Below are 17,036 nucleotides of genomic sequence, written 5' to 3'. Positions count from 1 at the left end.
CTGGGGGAGGCACAAGGACACAGTGACAATAAACAGGAACTGGAGAGACACAGGGGAGGTTTTCACCTGTAGCATTTCTCTCAAGTCTCTAAATTACTGGAGCAAAAGAGAATTCTTGTAGGAGCTTCCAGATCTTAAAGGGGCTGTGGAAACTCATTCTTGGAGGGAACAAGTTCACTGGAGAGAATAAATGGATTAGAAGGGAATTTCTGGCAAAGAAATTTTCCTCAGTATAGTTGGTTTGCGTGGCTTGAGCCAAAACCAGTTAAAGGACTTGTGGGTGGAACTGGGAGCAATGGATAAGGCATTTGGTGAGAAGTCATGGCCTGGCAGAGTGGGAGGTTACCAGGAGGGGGCTGAGGGATGGTGCTGCTCAGGTGCATATGGTGAGAGGAGGAGAGGGCAAAAGTGAGGCTCAGAAACACCTCCAGGGGAATGTTCTCTGCATCCAAATCCTGTGAGATCAGAGATGAGAATGAAGCAGCTGAAGTCAGGATACCTTAGGATAAAGATTTTTGCCTTCAAGATGTTCTTGATTCCAAACACAGAGCACAGCAAAAGAAGCTGGAGCTCCCTGGGGAGTTTGAGGGTGTGTTTCCATGGCTGTGCTGTGGCTGGACATTGCTCCTCACCCCTCCTTTAGCTGGTTCCTGCTCCCTGCAGCCCCTGGGGCTGGTGCCACTCCCAGCACTGGGGTTGTTGTTGTTGTTGTTGCAGGTTCACAGGAGCGCCAGGACAAACTCCGAGACATGGGAGTGGTGGATATTCTACACAAACTGAGTCAGTCCTCAGATCCCAATCTGTGTGACAAGTGAGTATGAAGATAACACAAGATCACCACAGCTGTTAAATTATTTTTAACTAATTAGGCCAACAGTAACTTTGCACACACCTGTGCTGTTACCTGTGTTAGTATCCACACAGATCATCTGGCTGCTTCCCAAACATGTGTAAAACCAAAACAGTTACTGACAATTTCTGGGGTTTTATGTTAACCTTTTGCAATTATCCCACCTAGAGTTAGCAACAGCCCATAAAGGAGGAAATCTGATCTTTGAAAGATGTCACATACAGACAACACAACTCAAAACAGTGCAGTTGTTTTTGAAATGCATTAAATTTGGTATTCTTGGTTTTATGAAAGATGTTCTAGTGTTCTTAGACATCTTTGAAGTAAAGTTAGGGCTTCTCATCTTAAAATCTATGCCAGAGTATTAGCACTGAAAATGATAATCAGGAACATTTTGATATCCCACTGCTGCCACACCAGCCCCGCCATGAGCTATTATGGCTTGTGATCACAGCAGGAAGCTGGGAAGAAACAAATAAATAATCTATAAATAATCTTCTTCTGTGTTCATGAGTTGTATCAGGTCCTGGAAAAGTCTGTTAAGGTCATGGTAGCAGGCTGGGAGCTGTGGGGGACAAAGGAAGAGCAAAGTGTCTCACTTCAGATGGGAGGAAACTCAGAATTAGCCCATATGATGATGGAATTGCAACTCCAGACTGGTGGGAGGTGTTTTTGTTTTAACAAAAATGTTGTGCAATATTAGATTACATCAATTGCATTATTAGACTGGCTCCTTCCTCCCACTCACCTCACTGTATGCTTTTGGTGGGACCAGGATTCCTACAGGATTCCTGACAGGACTAATGTGCCTTTAGTATATTCTGAGTTGACACTCCTTGATTTCTCAGCTCAAAGACCTGCTTTTCATGGTACACCTGCATTACAGAAAGCAATTGCTCTTCAGTGCCTGCTCCTGTGGGATTTTGGAGGGTGTGTATAACACACCTCCCAAGCCCCCCATGCTGGGGGTGCCTCAGTTTGTGCTGGGATCCAGTGCCCTTGGCTGGATCAGCTTATCCTTGGATGCCAGGGGGATTCTTTAACAGTTACAACCCCCACAGAGCATTTCTGCACCACGGGCCAGATCCTTCCAAAGTGAGGGAGCCATTTCCTCAGCCATCCTCCCTCCCTCTCTGCTGGCCCACTCTGAGCCTGCCCATGAAGCTGCTGCTGCTGCTGAAGCCAGATTCCTGTAATTAATGGGTTGTTCTTTCTTGCAGGGCGAAGACAGCACTCCAGCAGTACCTTGCATGATCAAAGACTAATTGAATCTATGGACACCCCTCATGTCTACTTAAGGAATAGCAGGAGATACTCCTGACTCCTTATATTTGCACAAGTCACCTTGGGCTGCATTTTTCTCAGGTGCAGGGAGCTGCTTTGCAGAAACAGTTTGAATGATCAGGTCTCCAGTGCACTTGAGAATTTTCTTGAGGTAGTTTCTTTACTCAGAGGACTTGGGGTGGGGGGGTTGTTTTGGTTTTTTGGGGTTTTTTTTCCTGAGCTACCTGGACTCTCAGATAGAACAATCAGTCATCGTTTTCCTTTTGGGCCTCCAATTCTCTGCTTTTGCTGCAGCCTTGTGTGGGTGCGTGGGTGCTCGAGCGCGTGTGTGTGCTGGGCTGAGTGTGTGGGTGTGAGACCTCACTTTTGGTTTTCCTTTTTTTTTGTGTGAAAATCTTTTTCTACAGGTTTTCAAGGGTTAACCATTGTTTGCTGTACGAATACTTCAATGAATTATATACCGTTTGAATGAAATGTTATTTAAAAAAAAAAAACCAAACTGTTGTATCCCATAAAGTTTATTTTGAATTTTGAAGAGATGAATGTTTTTAAGTAAAATATATGCATTTCTGAACTTCAGCTTAACTTACATTATACTTTGTTTTTAAAGAGAAAAATAGAGGGAGACAATAGACTCCAAATTCCAAGCAGCACATTCTGTACTGACAAGGTCCAAGAGTTCTTTGCCACAATACAAGGTCACCTGGTATCCATGACATGCTCAAATCCATGGAATGGGCCAGCTGGACTGGGTTTGGGTTTCTTTGCAATTTTAGAAAACAAGCTCATACTTCAGGGTTAGCATGACTGATGCTTTTCAGAAAGGAGCAGGTGGCTGCAAGATCAGCAGGAATAAGCTCTTGCTTTGCCAGCCAGGAACTTGCTCAGCTAATTGCTGAAGGATTGGCTTATTCATGGTCAGAAGGATTTGCTGATCACTGGTATCAGTGGAGCAAACAGTGTGTTGCAGAAGTTACACCTTCCAGAGACTAGAAAGAGCTGGCAAGCAGGATTAAGGGATTGCTTTTGTTTTGCATCCTTTATCTTCACAAATAGTTAAGTGACTTCCAAATTGTTTCCACAAATGATCAACTGGGTGCATTAAGTTGGGGAAGGGATGGAAAAACTGAGGGTTCTGTCTTGTTTTATACTCAGTAATGTTGCTCCAGATTTTCTGTATATATGCAGCTATACACACATGCATGGATTTAGATTGCTGGATAATTGGTGGGGTGTGACTGCATCCAGAAGCCTGGACTGTCCAGATGTTCCTGAAATGGTGCCTGCAAGTGAGCAGGGGGAAACACGAGTGCAAGTGAAGGGGACTGTGTGAGGTCAGGCTGGAATGGCAGAGCCCTCAGGCAGTTCAGGGCTCTGACTCTGCCTAGGTCTCCTTTCTGGTTTCAGTTTAGACCACAGTTCATAGTCACTCTCCAGACACTGAATTTACATAGCACTAACAGGCACTAGAGTTTGCAGCCAATGTCTTAAACCAAATCCTTCTTCTCTTACATTGAGCTTCAGGAAGGCTGCAGCAAGAAGAGAAGTCTGTAACTTTGCTAACCAATTTTGATAATTATCTAAATCTTTTATTTCTAATCAGAAGGTCAAATTGTGATGACAGCCTTACTTTTTTTCCAAGGTAACTCTTTGTGTCAGAAAATGTGACCACAGTTTGGCCTGGAATTTGAATGTGCTATATATCAGATAACTGTTATCACTTGGTTGCAAGTGAGAATATCTGCATTTCATGTAACTTCTTCCACTTCAAAGACAAATAAAAGTGAGCACCTGACACTTTCCCCCCAGGCATTGCAGTAAGTGACTGGCAGTTTTTAATGTCCTTCTGCACATGTTTCATGATGGACTTTGGGGGTTGAACAAAAGGGAAAGTAAAAATATGTGAGAAGTTGTTGAATCTCAGTACCTCAGAAGCAAATTCTTGTTTATAAAATTTAATCAAATATATTTTTGCTTGAACTGAGACAAAAGTTGAGGCAGTTATTGTAAATGCAAAACTGTCCAGTGGGCACCTCCCTGCTCCATTTGCACTCCTGTCTGTGTTTAGGAGCTCGAGTTCTTATGTATCTCTTCTCATCCTTCCCCAACTCACATTTCGAAAAGCAAATGTGAGTTTGCTTCTATAGAACTTTGGTGCCTACAGGTGTTCAGAAAAAAGGTGAGTAAAAGTATCTCTGTACAATTTTTGAGGTGGTTTCCTAAAATTCTGCCAGAAAAACTAAAAATCAATGCTCAGACAATCTTGTTGCTGCATGAGAACAGCTGACGTTTTCCACAGGTATAGAGAGGACAAACTGTTGGATGAGAGCATTTTTACATTCAGTTAAACTTTGTGAATAATTTTTGATGTTGCTATAGGTATGTACAAAAAGAAGAATACTGTAAATAAAAAGAACTTTACCAGAACATCTAGATTTTTCTCAGCTTCCTGAAGAAATACGAGCTTTCTATGTCAGCTTCTCTACAGCCTGAGAGTCACAGTGGGACAGAATTTCCTGGTCACCCAGAGCTTTCCCAGCTTAATGAGGTAGCAGCAGCTTGTGAATTCCAGGATTGCTTACAAAACCAAAGCAAAGTTTGTCTGGACATCATATGAATCACCAGGATTTCTGCTGTTCTTGGGCCATTTCTCTGCTGAAAAGCCATTCTGATGGATGTTGAGAAGTATGTCCTCTCTTTATACATGGGTCTAGTGATGGGAGTCCTCCTTTCAGAGGTTACACATTGCTACAGAGTGAAGTTGAGCTGGGTATTTGGGACACCAGCTGTCAGACAATGGTACCCTTGGCTCTCCCACCATTTTCATTCCACGTTTGGACTGTCTTTCCCACACAAGAAATCAAATAAAACATCTTGTGGCTATTGTTGCAGTCACAGCTTTGCATTGTGGCAGTGAAAGAAGCCAAGTAACCTGTGTAAAGCAGCTTGTGCCAGGATATTCTAAACGCAGACATCTCATACTTTTTAAAATTTACAGACTTTACCTATTGCTGTGGATGCTGTGCCTCCACAAAACTGCTGAAGCAGTGACACAGCAGGCAGAGGAGTAATTGAGGTGCCTGAGATATTAGGTTCTTGAGGCGTAAAAAATGGCTTTAAAAGGGCTTTTTTTGGTAATCCTGAAATGTGAGCACAAGAGCTGTCAGTTTGGAAGCGGTGATCAAAATCATCAGGGCTTTTCTGCAGGCTGATTGCCACAAAAAGAGACATTCTGAGGGCCTTGATGCACCAAAACCTGAATCCTCAGCCAGGAGGATGGTGAGCAGCTGGAGGACCAGGCCAGCAGGCATCGTGTGCTGTGTGACAAGAAGCAGCTCCAAGGTGTGCCCCTGCAGCCCAGTGTGCCCAGGTGTGGGAAGGGATGGGGTAAAAGCATAAAGAGCTGCCTAAACAGCATCACCAGGGGTGCTGGGCACTGGCACTGCTCTCACTGCAGAGAAGAACAGAAACCACAAACCTCCACAACCTGAGCTTCTCCTGAGGGGGACACCCTTGCTCAGTGCTGCGAGGTCACAGCTGGATCCATGCCTTGCTTTGAGCCCCCAGTTTAGGAGAGAGGTGCGGGAAGACTGGAGTGGAGGGTGAGTGTTGGGCTGGGGGTGCTGGGCAGGTGAGGCAGGCACAGGAGGCAGAAAGGCTCCACCTGCAGCTGCTGCTCCAGGAGTCCCAGGGGAGATGGAGCTGAAGGCAGCACTGGGGGAGGGAGGGAGGGAGCTGGGCTGGGCTGACGCTGCCCTGGTGATGCCAGCGCTGCCATGGCAGCCTTGGGATCCTGCCAGCTGCTGCACAAGGCCTGGAAGGGAGCTGCAGTTCAGGCCCCACAGCAGCACCTCAGCTCTTGGAGGAGGTGTGAGCAAAGGTGAGTCCAGGTTTGGGGCACTGCAGCTCTGCTGTGGGGGCTGTGCCCAGGCTGGAGCAGCAGAGGCAGGTACAAAGCTCTCTCTGTGGTGCAGGTTGGCCAGCACTTGGATCCAGGTGATTAGAAGCCGTCTGTAGCACTTTGTGCTTGGGGCAGCTGCTCAAAGGACCCTGTTCCTGCAGAAGGATGGCTGCAAAGAAAAAGGAGGTAGTGCTGCAGGTCAGTAGTAGCCAGGCCTTTAGCAGACCTGGTAAACTCTCAGTAAGTGCAAAGGATGGAATTCAGTCTTGGGGTATCTCAGATTCTGCTAGAAAAGCCCCACTGTGAGGTCCTTGTGGGGCAGAGGCATCCCTGGAGGCAGGTGGGATGCGTGGGAGGACCTGGCAGGTCACACGTGTCCCCAGTAAGGGCTGTGGGGGGCAGAGGGAGCTGCTGCAGGGCTGCAGGTTGTGTTTGGGGCTGTTGGGGCCTAGCACAGGTTTGGCTGCTGTCAGAGACCAAAATACCTCTGTTTTGTGAGGTGATAGCTCAGAGGACATTCAGGAGTAGAGAACTGAGGTTGGCACATGTCCTGGATGGCAAGAATTACTGGACATTCTGACCAGGTCATGTATTCCAACAGATTGCTGTAAAGGTAGAAAAGCCAGAAGGTACAAGAAGGACTCAAAGGCTGAACAATCTATTTTCACAGTGATGTATAAAGGAATCTTTCCTGTTTACACTGCACAGGTGACCTAGCGATGCTTTATAACTACTGCATGGGGAGAAGGGGGTTCTAAGAGCAGTTCAAAACTCTTTCACAACAAAAATATTGAAAAGCAATAATGGGTTCTGCAGGTCTGCTTCAAATTTTGAGAGCAGTTCAGTCTTCACAAGAGAGAAATAATGAAAGATATTGTGGGCTCTGTGATCTTGTTTCTTCACTGTTTCAACAGGGAAATGTGAACATGTGTAACAAGGAAGGGGGCACTTTAGGAAGGTAGGAATAGTTTCTGTTGCTGCTTGTCCAGCTGTGTTCCTGTGGGATGGGGAATTTGACATCAACTAGATTGTGCCCAATTGACAGTGAAGGGAAATCTGAGTCTACATCTGCACATCTGGGATTTTTTACATCTGCAGATGAAAGCTGAACCTGTGTAGGACATGAGGGGATGTCCTGGAAGGGATCTGCTTTTTTAGAGAAAAGCCAAGCCCAAGCAGCCTCAGGACATCCAAATTAGCAAAGCACCTTGAAGAGTGCCAGCATTTGAACTTATGGCCAAATTCATTATCACAAAATACTGTCATAAATCATTTAGACTTGTTAGCATTCTGTGGAACACTCTGAGGGTGGTCCCAGCATAAGGATTAAATAATTAAATGTTGTAGTTCTGCAGGTGTTCTCTGAGAAAACGAAGCTTGGGGTCATGTTCTGAACAGGCAAATAAACAGAGGTGTCTGAACAGCTCCCTGTTCCCTGAGTGAGACAAGGCCCTGGAGAAACTGCCCTCTGTGACCCCCAGTGACACAGCTCTGAACACCTGGGAGAGGGCATTTCACCTGCACTGGAGTTTCCACTCTTGCAATTCTTGGTTGTGAGATTTTAGCAGCCCTTTAATGCCTATTTGTGTTAATTATTGTGAAATAGCTGGCCTTGATGCAAGTTACTGTCTTCCACTGCAGTCTCAATGTAGCTGGGGTTGATGATACCCACTGAGGAAGGAGTCAGGAATCTTCATTGTTCAGGATGAGCAAAACCAGATCTTGCATTTCTCCAGAAGCCTTTTTTATTTTAATTTCCTGTGTTTTTCTCAGTACATCCTGAAGGGCAAGTCCTGTAAAATGGGGGAAATGTTAAGGTTTATATCCTTTCTAATAACAGTATTGGGAGTGTGGGATAATAGAGCAGGTGGTTCTGTGTGTGGAATGGTCTAGGGCATCCTTGACAGGGTCAATCCCTGAGCAAGCTGATCTAATGCTGAGTTTTGTGCAGGAGATTAGATGAAGGACTCCACAGGCCCCTCTCAGCCTAGAACTTCGTGTTCTCTGCTCACTGTGCTTTGCAAGTCTTTAGGTAACAGCAGGGAATTCAGGTAAGGACATGCTGGGTTCAGACCACCCTCTAATGCCCACACACCGTGGAAATTGTGGATTTGCTAGTTTAGTTTATCAAGGCTGAAACATCTCAAATAGTGAAGTTTGTGTGCAGGCAAGGTGAGAAACTTCTGCTAGAGAATCAGGTAGTTCATAAAGCCTGTGAGGACTGGGCCTGAATGAGGTGTGGTTAACTGGAACCCTGGGCAGGCAGATGGAGACCCTGACAGGGGGCTGTGGGTCTGGGATCCCAGTTTGGAGCCCCAACCAACCCCCAGAACAACCCTCTGCAAACTGAGTCTGGGACCCCCAGGCAGCCACTGTTCCAGTGCCACTAAACACTAAACAGGGGAGGACTTGCCCTTGGCTGGATGCTGCTGCCCTTTCCCTCTGCCTTTCCTTGGACCTTGGGAGACATCCTGAACAGCTGGTCAGAGGTGAGAGAACCACAGCCAGAGGAGTTTCCTGAGTGCTCAGGTCATGCCTCTTGAGGCAGGTGTGTCCCTCTGGAGTGGTTTGTCTATATGTTTGCAGCACCTGGGAGTACCTGATGAGTTACTGTGGCTTTTACTGTGTTTTTCAATTTTCCACACAGATTAACATTACTAGCCAGGAGCTTTGGGAAGAAGTGCTGTGTCTCAAAGGACTCATTGGTAAGGGGTTTGGTCAGCACACTGAATTGCTCTTGTTCTGTTTTGAAAGGATGCCAGGACTGTTAGGAATTACTGGTGTTAAGGGTGTTTATTTAGTCAGTCCCTCCATTCCCCTTACCCTGAACGGAAGAAAAAAAATATTCTAACCAAGTTGAGACCAGCAGGAGGTTGTGGGACATTCGTTTATGTGGGACAGTCATCCTGCAATCCAAGCAGTGCTGGTCCAGTCTCCACTGCCTGGAACAGGACTGTCCCCAGCACAAGGAACAGCCCTGGCTCCCAAGGTTCTTGGGAAAACCTCATGTGCTCTACCTCTGCAGCAGTTTTCTCTGGGAAGTCTGCTATCTCCAAGGTCACAGCCTTGTCCATGTTTCTACTTAAGACTCCTCCACATCATTCTCAGCTTGTTATTTTGTAATGTAATTCTGTTCTCTGATGCGGCATTTCAAACCTTGCAAGGGTTTCCAGTTCAGAGCTGAATCCAGCCCTTCTAGCACGTGGTGTATTGGTCTGTGTCTAACCTGACCCATTTGTGTCTCCTTCTGACCCATTTTCCTGCTTGCAGTTGTTGATGTGTATCAAGCCTGGTGTGGCCCATGCAAACCAGTAGTGAATCTGTTCCAGAAAATCAAGAATGAAGTTGGCAGTGATCTCCTGCATTTTGCTGTGGTAAGATCTCACTTGGCACTGCTTGAAATACCCAGTCCTCTGAAATCAGCTGAGGTCCAAGGGCTGAAATCACTTCCCTTTCCAATATTTAGCCCAAACCATAGCAGTGCAGGAGTTGCAGCTGCTGGGAGTGAACCTGCCACATACAGGGCCTTGGGTATATCTACAAGAATTCATATAATTAAGGATTTTCAGGATTCAACTGCTCTATGCTTTCTAGATTTCTACTTAAGCAAGTTACATTAGACAGAGGCATTAACACATTGCCTCTGATGTACAGGGAGAGGCTGAAGGAGCTGGATTTGGTCACCCTGGAGAGGAAAAGGGACAGATATCCAGTGGGGGGAGGATGGAGAAGGCAGAGATTGATGTCTGTCAGGGAAACACAGCAACAGGACATGAGATAATGGGATAAGCTGCAGCAGGGAAAGGTCCAAATAAATAGAAAAGTTTCAGGTGGGAGTGTAGGACACTGGGATAAGTTCTCAGAGTGCTGTGCAGAGCTGATTCTTGGAAAAGCTCAAAACTGACACAACCTCCTGTAGCACTGAGAGCAGCCCTGCCCTGGGCAGGGTCTGAAACCCCTCACAAGTCCCTCCCTGCCTCAGCCATGGTGACTCTGTGTTCTGGTGCCTCTCCTGGCTGGTGGTAGCTCTGGACTGGGGACAGAGCTGGGGGCAGTGAGGTTTCTCATGGCTCAGCTCTTGTCTCTGCTGCCACTGCAGCTCCTCCTGGCACTTCTCAGCCTCATGGGCAGGAGCCCTGAATTCACTGTTCAGGCTTTTCCTCTGGGACTCACCCAGGCAAGCTGCTGGGAATAGATATCCCTGTCCCACAGGAGTGCTGCTCATGCAGGTGGCATCTGCCTGCTGCTCAGGCTCTGAAGTGAGCTGTGAGCTGGCTGTGCCCCTGCTTCTGACCAGTGTCATTTTGTCCCCTAAGTCTGGGGCCCAGAGGTATTTTCTTGTGTGTGGGGGGGTGAGCACCAGCCAGGTGAGGGTGTCTGAGTCCAGGCGCTCATGTGTGCAGCCCTCTGGAGCAGAAATGCTCTTCTAGAAACACCTATTTTATTTTACATTCCTTTTAGGCTGAAGTTGATTCCATTGATGCTCTGGAAAAATACAGAGGACAATGTGAGCCTGTCTTTCTCTTTTATACAGTGAGTGAAAATATTTTCCCAGTGGTTGCATAGCAATAAATGTGACCTGCTGGTGGGAACAATGGTCCTTTGGGGAGGATGTTTTATTTCTTTAACATGTTATGGAACAATTTTATTTGCTCTGTATCTGCTGGTAATCGAATGCTGTGCAGATAAGAATATACAGCCAGTGTGCTGCCCTGTGGAGCCTTCAGGTTAAGCCTGCTGCTTCTGCAGGAGCTCACTCCTCTCACAATCTGCATTGCTTCGTCCTGAGATTGATGAGGAGGCACAAAGCAGGCTGTTCCAAGGTTTCCCTCTTGCTGTGGAGCAGAGCAGCTCTGAGGGGAGGAGGATACATATAGTGTTGGGTGATGTGCTGCTGTGGGGAATTCCAGAGCCCAGAGAACACAACCTGAGCACTTGCTGACTGATTTGCTTTCCACACCTTCCAGGGAGGAGAACTGGTGGCTGTTGTAAGAGGAGCAGATGCACCCTTGCTGCAGAAGACCATCCTGAAACAGCTGGCAGGGGAGAGGAAGGGATTCCATGGAGGAGAGCCTGTGGTGGTAATGGGTCACTGAAGCTTCAACACCTGTAGATGTGCACTGGCTTTGTGTGTGTGGTCTAAAGCAATGACATTTCTCAGGAGCAAAACTCTCACCTCTGTGTGAGCTGCTGTTCCTAAGGCATCTCTAAAGCCTGCAGCTCTCTGCTGGCCTGCTCCTGGGAATGCTTTTCCCCCAGCTCTTGCTGTGCACTGACTGAGAGCTCAGCAGGTGACCCTGGACAGGCAGATCCTCTGCTGTCCCTGGGAGCTGGCCTGGCCCGGGGCAGCAGGAGGGCTGGGCTGCTCCTGCTCAGGGGCAGCTGGGACATGGGACCCTGCCTGGCACAGGCTCACCTGGAGGGGAGGTGTGGGGTGTTCCTGTCCCATCCATGTGCTCTTGCTGCCAGGTGCCAGACAGAGCCTTCTCCAGAGAGCAGGAGGAACAACGGGGAGGACTAACAGGTAAGGCAAGGCACAGGTGTAGCTGCTGGGACACCAGAGGGGCCATTCCTCTACCTGGGCACACGGGGAGAGCCACCTTGAAATATACCCATAGTTTGGGTGTCTGGTATTGTGAAACTGGGGGTATTTATCTTTCCAATGTGTTTTATCTTACATTTGCCCCCACCCTGCCCTTGGAGGGCCCTTGGAGACCCCACATGGCTTTCTGTTTTCAGGTGGTTTTTAAAAGAAAGCACAAAAGCTTGGGATACAAATCTGCTCACACCAGCTCCTGCCTTATCTAAAATTGGCCACGAATTCCCAAAGGCTTTTGCATCTTCTCCTAAAAGGGAATTTTTTTTCTTGGCTTTGCTAGGACAATGCTGCATCCTGGCCCTGTCCACACCAAATTTTAGGCTCCAGAATATCGGAAATCGAAGCAAAACGCTCCTGGGCTGTAGCTGAAGCACCATGGGATGAAGGGGCGTGGGGGATATTGGTCTCTGCCTCTCCTTTCTGCGCCTATTGTTAATTTCCTTCATTTTCTTCCCTCGGAGGCTGACGCACCCATCGGGTCCGGGATGACAACCACAGCCGTGGAGCAGATCCGTGCTTTTTGAATAAATACAAGGTTTTCCTGCGGCAGCAGCACTAGCTCTGTGTCCTTGGTGTCCCTCAGCGGTCCCCCGGTCCCCGCCTGCGGCGCGCGGCCCCTTTAAGGCTGGGCGGGGGCGGCCCCACCGCGCTGCGGCTGCGTGGGGAGGAGGCTCCGGCCGCGGGTTCGAGTCCCGCCGGAGCCGGCCCGGCCATGGCCGCGGCCCTGGAGCCAGCTGAGGCCGAGCCGTGCCCGGAGCCGCCCGCGCACCGGCTGAGCGTGGCGGAGCTCGACCGTGAGCTGGACTCTCGCAGCGAGCTGGTGCGTCCCGAAGCGCCGCGGAGGCGGCACGGCCAGGCCGCGGGGGCTGTGCCTGCCCGGGCGCTCCCCGCAGGGCCGAGGGGGGGGTCCCTGAGGAGGGTCCCTGAGGCACCGCGGGGACGGCGGAGCCCTCACACGGCCCGGGAGGGAGGGAGCGCCGGCGGCTCCCCTCACACTCTGCGAGGGAGGGCCGGGCCTCTCAGGAACCCGGGAGGGAGGGAGGCTCGGCGGGGCCGTCCCAGGCTCATCTGTGCCCAGTTCCTATATGGTGACACTGTTATTTACGTAAATTTCGCGTGTTTCGCCGTATATAGGGAAAAAAAACCAACTACCCCCAAAGTTCTGTATGGCGGGTGCCTTATGTAGCAGGTACGGAGTCAGTAATTTAATTTCACTCTTGCTGCAAAACCCTTTATAATGCAACAGCGTGTTTATTCTCAGAATGTCAGAACTATTCTATGACTATTTCTGAAAATAAGTCTCACACAGCCTCCAAGAAGGAAATATCCTCACTCAGGTGAAGCTGTAGTGTGAGCCTGCCCTCGGAGCTCTCTGCTCCTCTCCGGCAGAGGCGTGTGTGCTTAGCTGCCTTTTATGTGGCTTTAATTACGGTTTGGAAGGCGGAGTAGGCAGCCCAAACTCAGGCTGTGGTTTCTGATGTACAGATTGACGACAAAGAATTCGACATTCCTCAAGTTGATACCCCTCCAACGCTGGAGAGCATCCTAAATGAGGTGAGTGAACCATCGGGCAGGGGAGTCGGGTGAGGCAGCGCATGCTCCTTTTCCTCCACGCTTACTGTGTTTTTCCTGGAAAACAAAATTGTACAGCTTCATGGTTTCCTGATGCTGATAGCTAGCAGGTGCATACTCAGTGGAGTAATTGCTCTACAGTGTGTGATATGTTTTTTTTTTTTTTTTTTTTAATTTAAATATCTACAGCTGCAGCATAAAATGTTTTCATCAAGTCCAAGCACATTCATCTGGAGAGTCATCTGAAGTCTAGACAGCCTATTAAAGGTCAGGGTCACCAAACAGCTGTTTTTAGTTAAAAGTAATTGCAGAGTATTCAGAGTAGTTCTGGAGTTGTGGGAGGAGATAAGAGCTAGAGTCTTCACAGCTTCGTTTGTGTTGTTCCTTTCATACATAAGGTGTCCCAAACAGAGGCAGGCTAGAAACAAGAGGAGAAGTAGGGGTAGCTATGTCCTTTTTCCACTGGTGCCTTGAGTAGTCGAAGTTTAGTAAATTTGTGTTATCTCAAACTGTGAGGACATGCAGTGACACCCATGTCAGAGGAGTAGATTCCAAGTCTTAAACTTGAGAGGTAATAATGAAGAAAATACATATCAGTGCAGACAGTCTTACTACAGTATGTCAGTAAATGTAGGATGAGAATGACTGGCAAAACATTTTCTGAAATGGATTTTAGCAGAGGACAATCTGAGCCAAAAAGACAAACAGCTGCAGTTCAGAAAGAGCTGCTTAATGAGCACAGGGCTGCCAGGTGTAAGTGAAACGAGGGGCAGCTGCTCTGCTCCCTGCTTGTTTGGGATAGCTGGGGCGTTGTGTTTGCTCCCTCTGGCTTTGTTCTCAGAGACCAATAGGAGCTGCACTGCTTTTAGAACACATCAGGGAGAAAGGCTTTTTGAAAAACTATAATAAAAAATTCCAGGCTAAGACTGAAAGGAGAGAGAGATTGCAAACAGAAGAACTGAGAAAAGAGCAAAATCAACTCTTGTGGCAGCTGGAGGGACTTCTGGGCTCTTAGTGCCATTTGGTGAAGTGCTGGAGTAGATGATGATCATTCTAAGCCTTCTCTTGGCAATTTGGGAACTTGGAAGCAGTTCTGTTACAGGTCAGTTAAAGTTTTGATGGAGTACAAAATATTTGGGGAAGAAAGGTTAGCTGAGTTGTTCTTCAGCCCACTTTGATGATTTTTGTGAATTCTGGAATTCTTCCACAGAATCAGCCCAGTAAAGTAATAAATAGTTCTGGTTTTAAATCTGAGGCTTTCTTGTGCCCTCCTTCTCCATTTCCCTGCTGAACTGATGCTGTTTGCTGGTGTTTCTGTTATGCTGTTGTGCATTTTGAACATTTACCAAGCTGTGATTCTCGCCCTCCAGACTGATGATGAAGAAGAGTCTTTCATTTTGGAGGATCCCTTTCTCTTGAACCTTGATAACACAGATACACACTCCTATGACACCTCTTCTGTGGCCAGCTCTGACAGTGGGGACAGGACACACCTGAAAAGGTACTGCAGCCTCGTGCCCTGGGAGGTCACACCATTTGTGAAGGGGTTTTGCTTACATCTGTTGGAAACAAATCCACCTTTTTTCACAAAACTTATTCCTCCAAGATCACATAGGCAAAGATGGGATGTGTAATTGCACTGAGGGCTGACCTGTTTGAGCAATAATGGCATTTCATGGGAGATGGATTAGTTTAATTTCTCCAAATTTTAGTGGAGTCTTTAAAGCACTGAATCATGATGACTCAAAAGAAAATGTTTCAAAGGGGTGTCTCACCTAGTCTGCAGGCAGCTGGTGGGTATTTGTAAAAGGCAACTGCTGTCCCTTCTGTGAGTGGACTGCTAATATTGACATCCAATATGTGATAATTAACTCTGATATTGCTGATGTGTGTTGTTAATTACTCAAATGATGGCCTGAGCCACTGCCATGGCTGCTCTGTGTGCCATGAGCAGTTGCACAGCATAGAAACACTCTCAAGTCTGATGGTTTATGTTGGTGTAGGGTGGTGTACAGACTCTGTCCCTTCTTTTTTCAAGTAAGATTGTTTGTACTGAGAGAAATGTTACCTGAAGTGTCTTAAACTTCTTCCAGCAGAGAGTATGAGGCAGAAAAACCTGGAGGTGTTCTGTCACCTTTGGGCAAGGCTGGTTGCCATGGTTAGGGGTCCTTAGCCATAATACCAGCTACTAACAACATGTTTGATGAACCTCAGTGGGAGCTGCTTGGTTGTGCACCTCTGGAGAGAGAAGAACCCAATGTTTCCCTGGTAGTTTTGGGAATTTGGCTCTCTGGTGGTGTGAGCTTTGCAACAAAATTGCAGCTTTCCTGGGGAATTTCCCTATCCTGCCTGCTAGAGTTTGCCAGAGCTGTTTTGAAATAACTGATCCTGCGCTAGTTAGTTTTTAAAGACATTTTCTCCATAAACAGAAGCACTTAGGCTTTCATATCAGGTGAGCTGTGTATTTATTGAAGGCTGCTCTTTACCATACACCCAGTTTTCCTATGGGTCTGTATTCTGCTAATGAGCCTTTTCCAGTTGTGCATTTTTCCATAGTTACTCACCTTTTATAGGCTTAAACTTTCTCACTGAAAGAGCTGAAGTGCTGCTTTCAGGATATATTAGTGAATTCTAAGGCTTGCAGATACGTGCTTGAAAATGACCATTTGTTTGGGGAAGTCAGTTTTTTTTGCTCCAGGAGATAAGTTAACACCAAACTGTGTGCAGGCACAGCAGGGCAGAGCAGGCTTTGCTGATTATCTCATGTCTTACCTCATTCTGTGGCCCCCAGAAGAAGAATGGAAATTGCATGAGTTACAGGTGTATGCAGAATTTACCTGCTGGCTTGGCTGTGGGTTAGGCAAAGTTCCAAGCTTTTATTCTGCTCTAATGCTTTTGGGTTTGTTCCTTAATTCTTTAGGAAGAAAAAGCTCCCAGATTCTCTCTCACTCCATGGATCAGTGATCCGACTCTCACTCCTGAAGGGGATTTCTGCCCAAATAGTGTCTGCAGCAGTAAGTGTCATCTTCTGGGCACCTCCACTAAGAAAAATTTGAAACTCTTTTGGGGTGTGTGTGAGATCTCCTGTCTGGCCCTACTATTAGTTCTGTGTAACACCATGTTAGGGGCAGCCACTACTCACCTGTAGTCTCTAGGCAGCAGTGAATCAGGGCTTTGCTGACTTGCTGCAGCAGTGATGTGCTGGGTCACTTTTAGCACTGATTCGTGTTGCTAGATGTCATGAAATGTGGTGGGAAATGTTCATATGACATGAAAATGTGCTTGAAGGTGCTGGAACTGGGTTTGCTCAATGCCTCCAACAGGCACATGGCTCTTTGAGAGGAGCACAGTAACTTTCACATGGAATTACAGGATGTTCTGCTTCCTCTCTGTTCATGGGTGTTTCTAGTCAGTGGTTCCCTCAGCTCTGTCTGCCCTGGTGGGGCCAATAAAGTGCAGCTGCTGTTGATTTTTTGTGTATTGTAGTTCTTATTATTAGATGTGCATGATCTGGGAGTTGTCTCTCACTCATGTGTTCTCCTGTTTCCCCAGGACAAAGTGGATGCTGGCTTGCCCACTGCAATTGTAAGTACTCTCACAATTTTCAAGGATTGTATATTTAGTTTTCATGCCAGTTTGTTAAAGCAGTATTTAAGACAGCTGATAAATGCATCTTCCTTGACTTATCAAACGTGAGGAGTGGGAGGAGCAGCCTGAAAGCTCCCTGGGGGCAGAGTCCAGCCTTCCTTCACTGCCCAGCTGCCCCTCTGCTGATCAAGCCCCCTCTCCCTTTTTTATACCTTCACCAGGGCTTCTTAGCTGAGCACCTG

At 47.3% G+C, this 17,036-nt stretch overlaps 3 protein-coding genes across 8 annotated transcripts in view; all 3 read left to right on the top strand.

Moving 5' to 3' along the window:
• ARMC8 (armadillo repeat containing 8) overlaps positions 1-4,561 on the top strand; it is a 62,766-nt gene extending 58,205 nt beyond the window's left edge. For all 5 annotated transcript variants that reach the window (XM_063166694.1, XM_063166693.1, XM_063166692.1 and 2 more), the window contains 2 exons: positions 718-811; positions 2,071-4,561. In XM_063166694.1, coding sequence (XP_063022764.1) covers positions 718-811; positions 2,071-2,104 — 128 coding nt within the window. In that variant the 3' untranslated portion in view covers positions 2,105-4,561. The remainder of the gene's footprint in view (positions 1-717; positions 812-2,070) is intronic.
• A 1,360-nt stretch (positions 4,562-5,921) lies between these two features.
• Positions 5,922-12,227, top strand: NME9 (NME/NM23 family member 9). Of its 2 annotated transcripts, XM_063166408.1 has the most exons (8): positions 5,922-6,014; positions 6,109-6,233; positions 8,683-8,740; positions 9,306-9,409; positions 10,497-10,568; positions 11,003-11,116; positions 11,505-11,559; positions 12,096-12,227. In XM_063166408.1, exons 2-8 carry the CDS (start codon positions 6,201-6,203, stop codon positions 12,098-12,100), a joined length of 441 nt encoding a protein of 146 aa, XP_063022478.1. In that variant the 5' UTR covers positions 5,922-6,014; positions 6,109-6,200; the 3' UTR covers positions 12,101-12,227. The 2 variants fall into 2 exon arrangements, with proteins under 2 accessions (XP_063022478.1, XP_063022476.1); XM_063166406.1 differs by lacking the exons at positions 5,922-6,014; positions 6,109-6,233 and adding an exon at positions 7,174-8,524.
• A 99-nt stretch (positions 12,228-12,326) lies between these two features.
• The window catches only part of VPS8 (VPS8 subunit of CORVET complex), a 65,060-nt gene continuing 60,350 nt past the window's right edge, over positions 12,327-17,036 (top strand). The window contains exons 1-5 of the mRNA XM_063166691.1: positions 12,327-12,454; positions 13,120-13,188; positions 14,577-14,707; positions 16,127-16,220; positions 16,759-16,791. Coding sequence (XP_063022761.1) covers positions 12,347-12,454; positions 13,120-13,188; positions 14,577-14,707; positions 16,127-16,220; positions 16,759-16,791 — 435 coding nt within the window. The 5' untranslated portion in view covers positions 12,327-12,346. The remainder of the gene's footprint in view (positions 12,455-13,119; positions 13,189-14,576; positions 14,708-16,126; positions 16,221-16,758; positions 16,792-17,036) is intronic.

This window comes from Melospiza melodia, chromosome 12 (genome assembly GCF_035770615.1).
Source record: "Melospiza melodia melodia isolate bMelMel2 chromosome 12, bMelMel2.pri, whole genome shotgun sequence".
NCBI lineage: Eukaryota > Metazoa > Chordata > Aves > Passeriformes > Passerellidae > Melospiza > Melospiza melodia.
Note: the sequence above shows the minus strand (reverse complement) of the source record. Positions and strands in the feature narration are given on the sequence as shown.

Coding starts and splice junctions, on each gene's coding strand:
- NME9 (XM_063166406.1), top strand. CDS start 8,459: ATGCTGCTGCCCTTTCCCTCTGCCTTTCCTTGGACCTTGGGAGACATC. Junction 9,410..10,496: donor ATCTCCTGCATTTTGCTGTG/GTAAGATCTCAC, acceptor CATTCCTTTTAG/GCTGAAGTTGATTCCATTGA. Junction 11,117..11,504: donor ATGGAGGAGAGCCTGTGGTG/GTAATGGGTCAC, acceptor TCTTGCTGCCAG/GTGCCAGACAGAGCCTTCTC.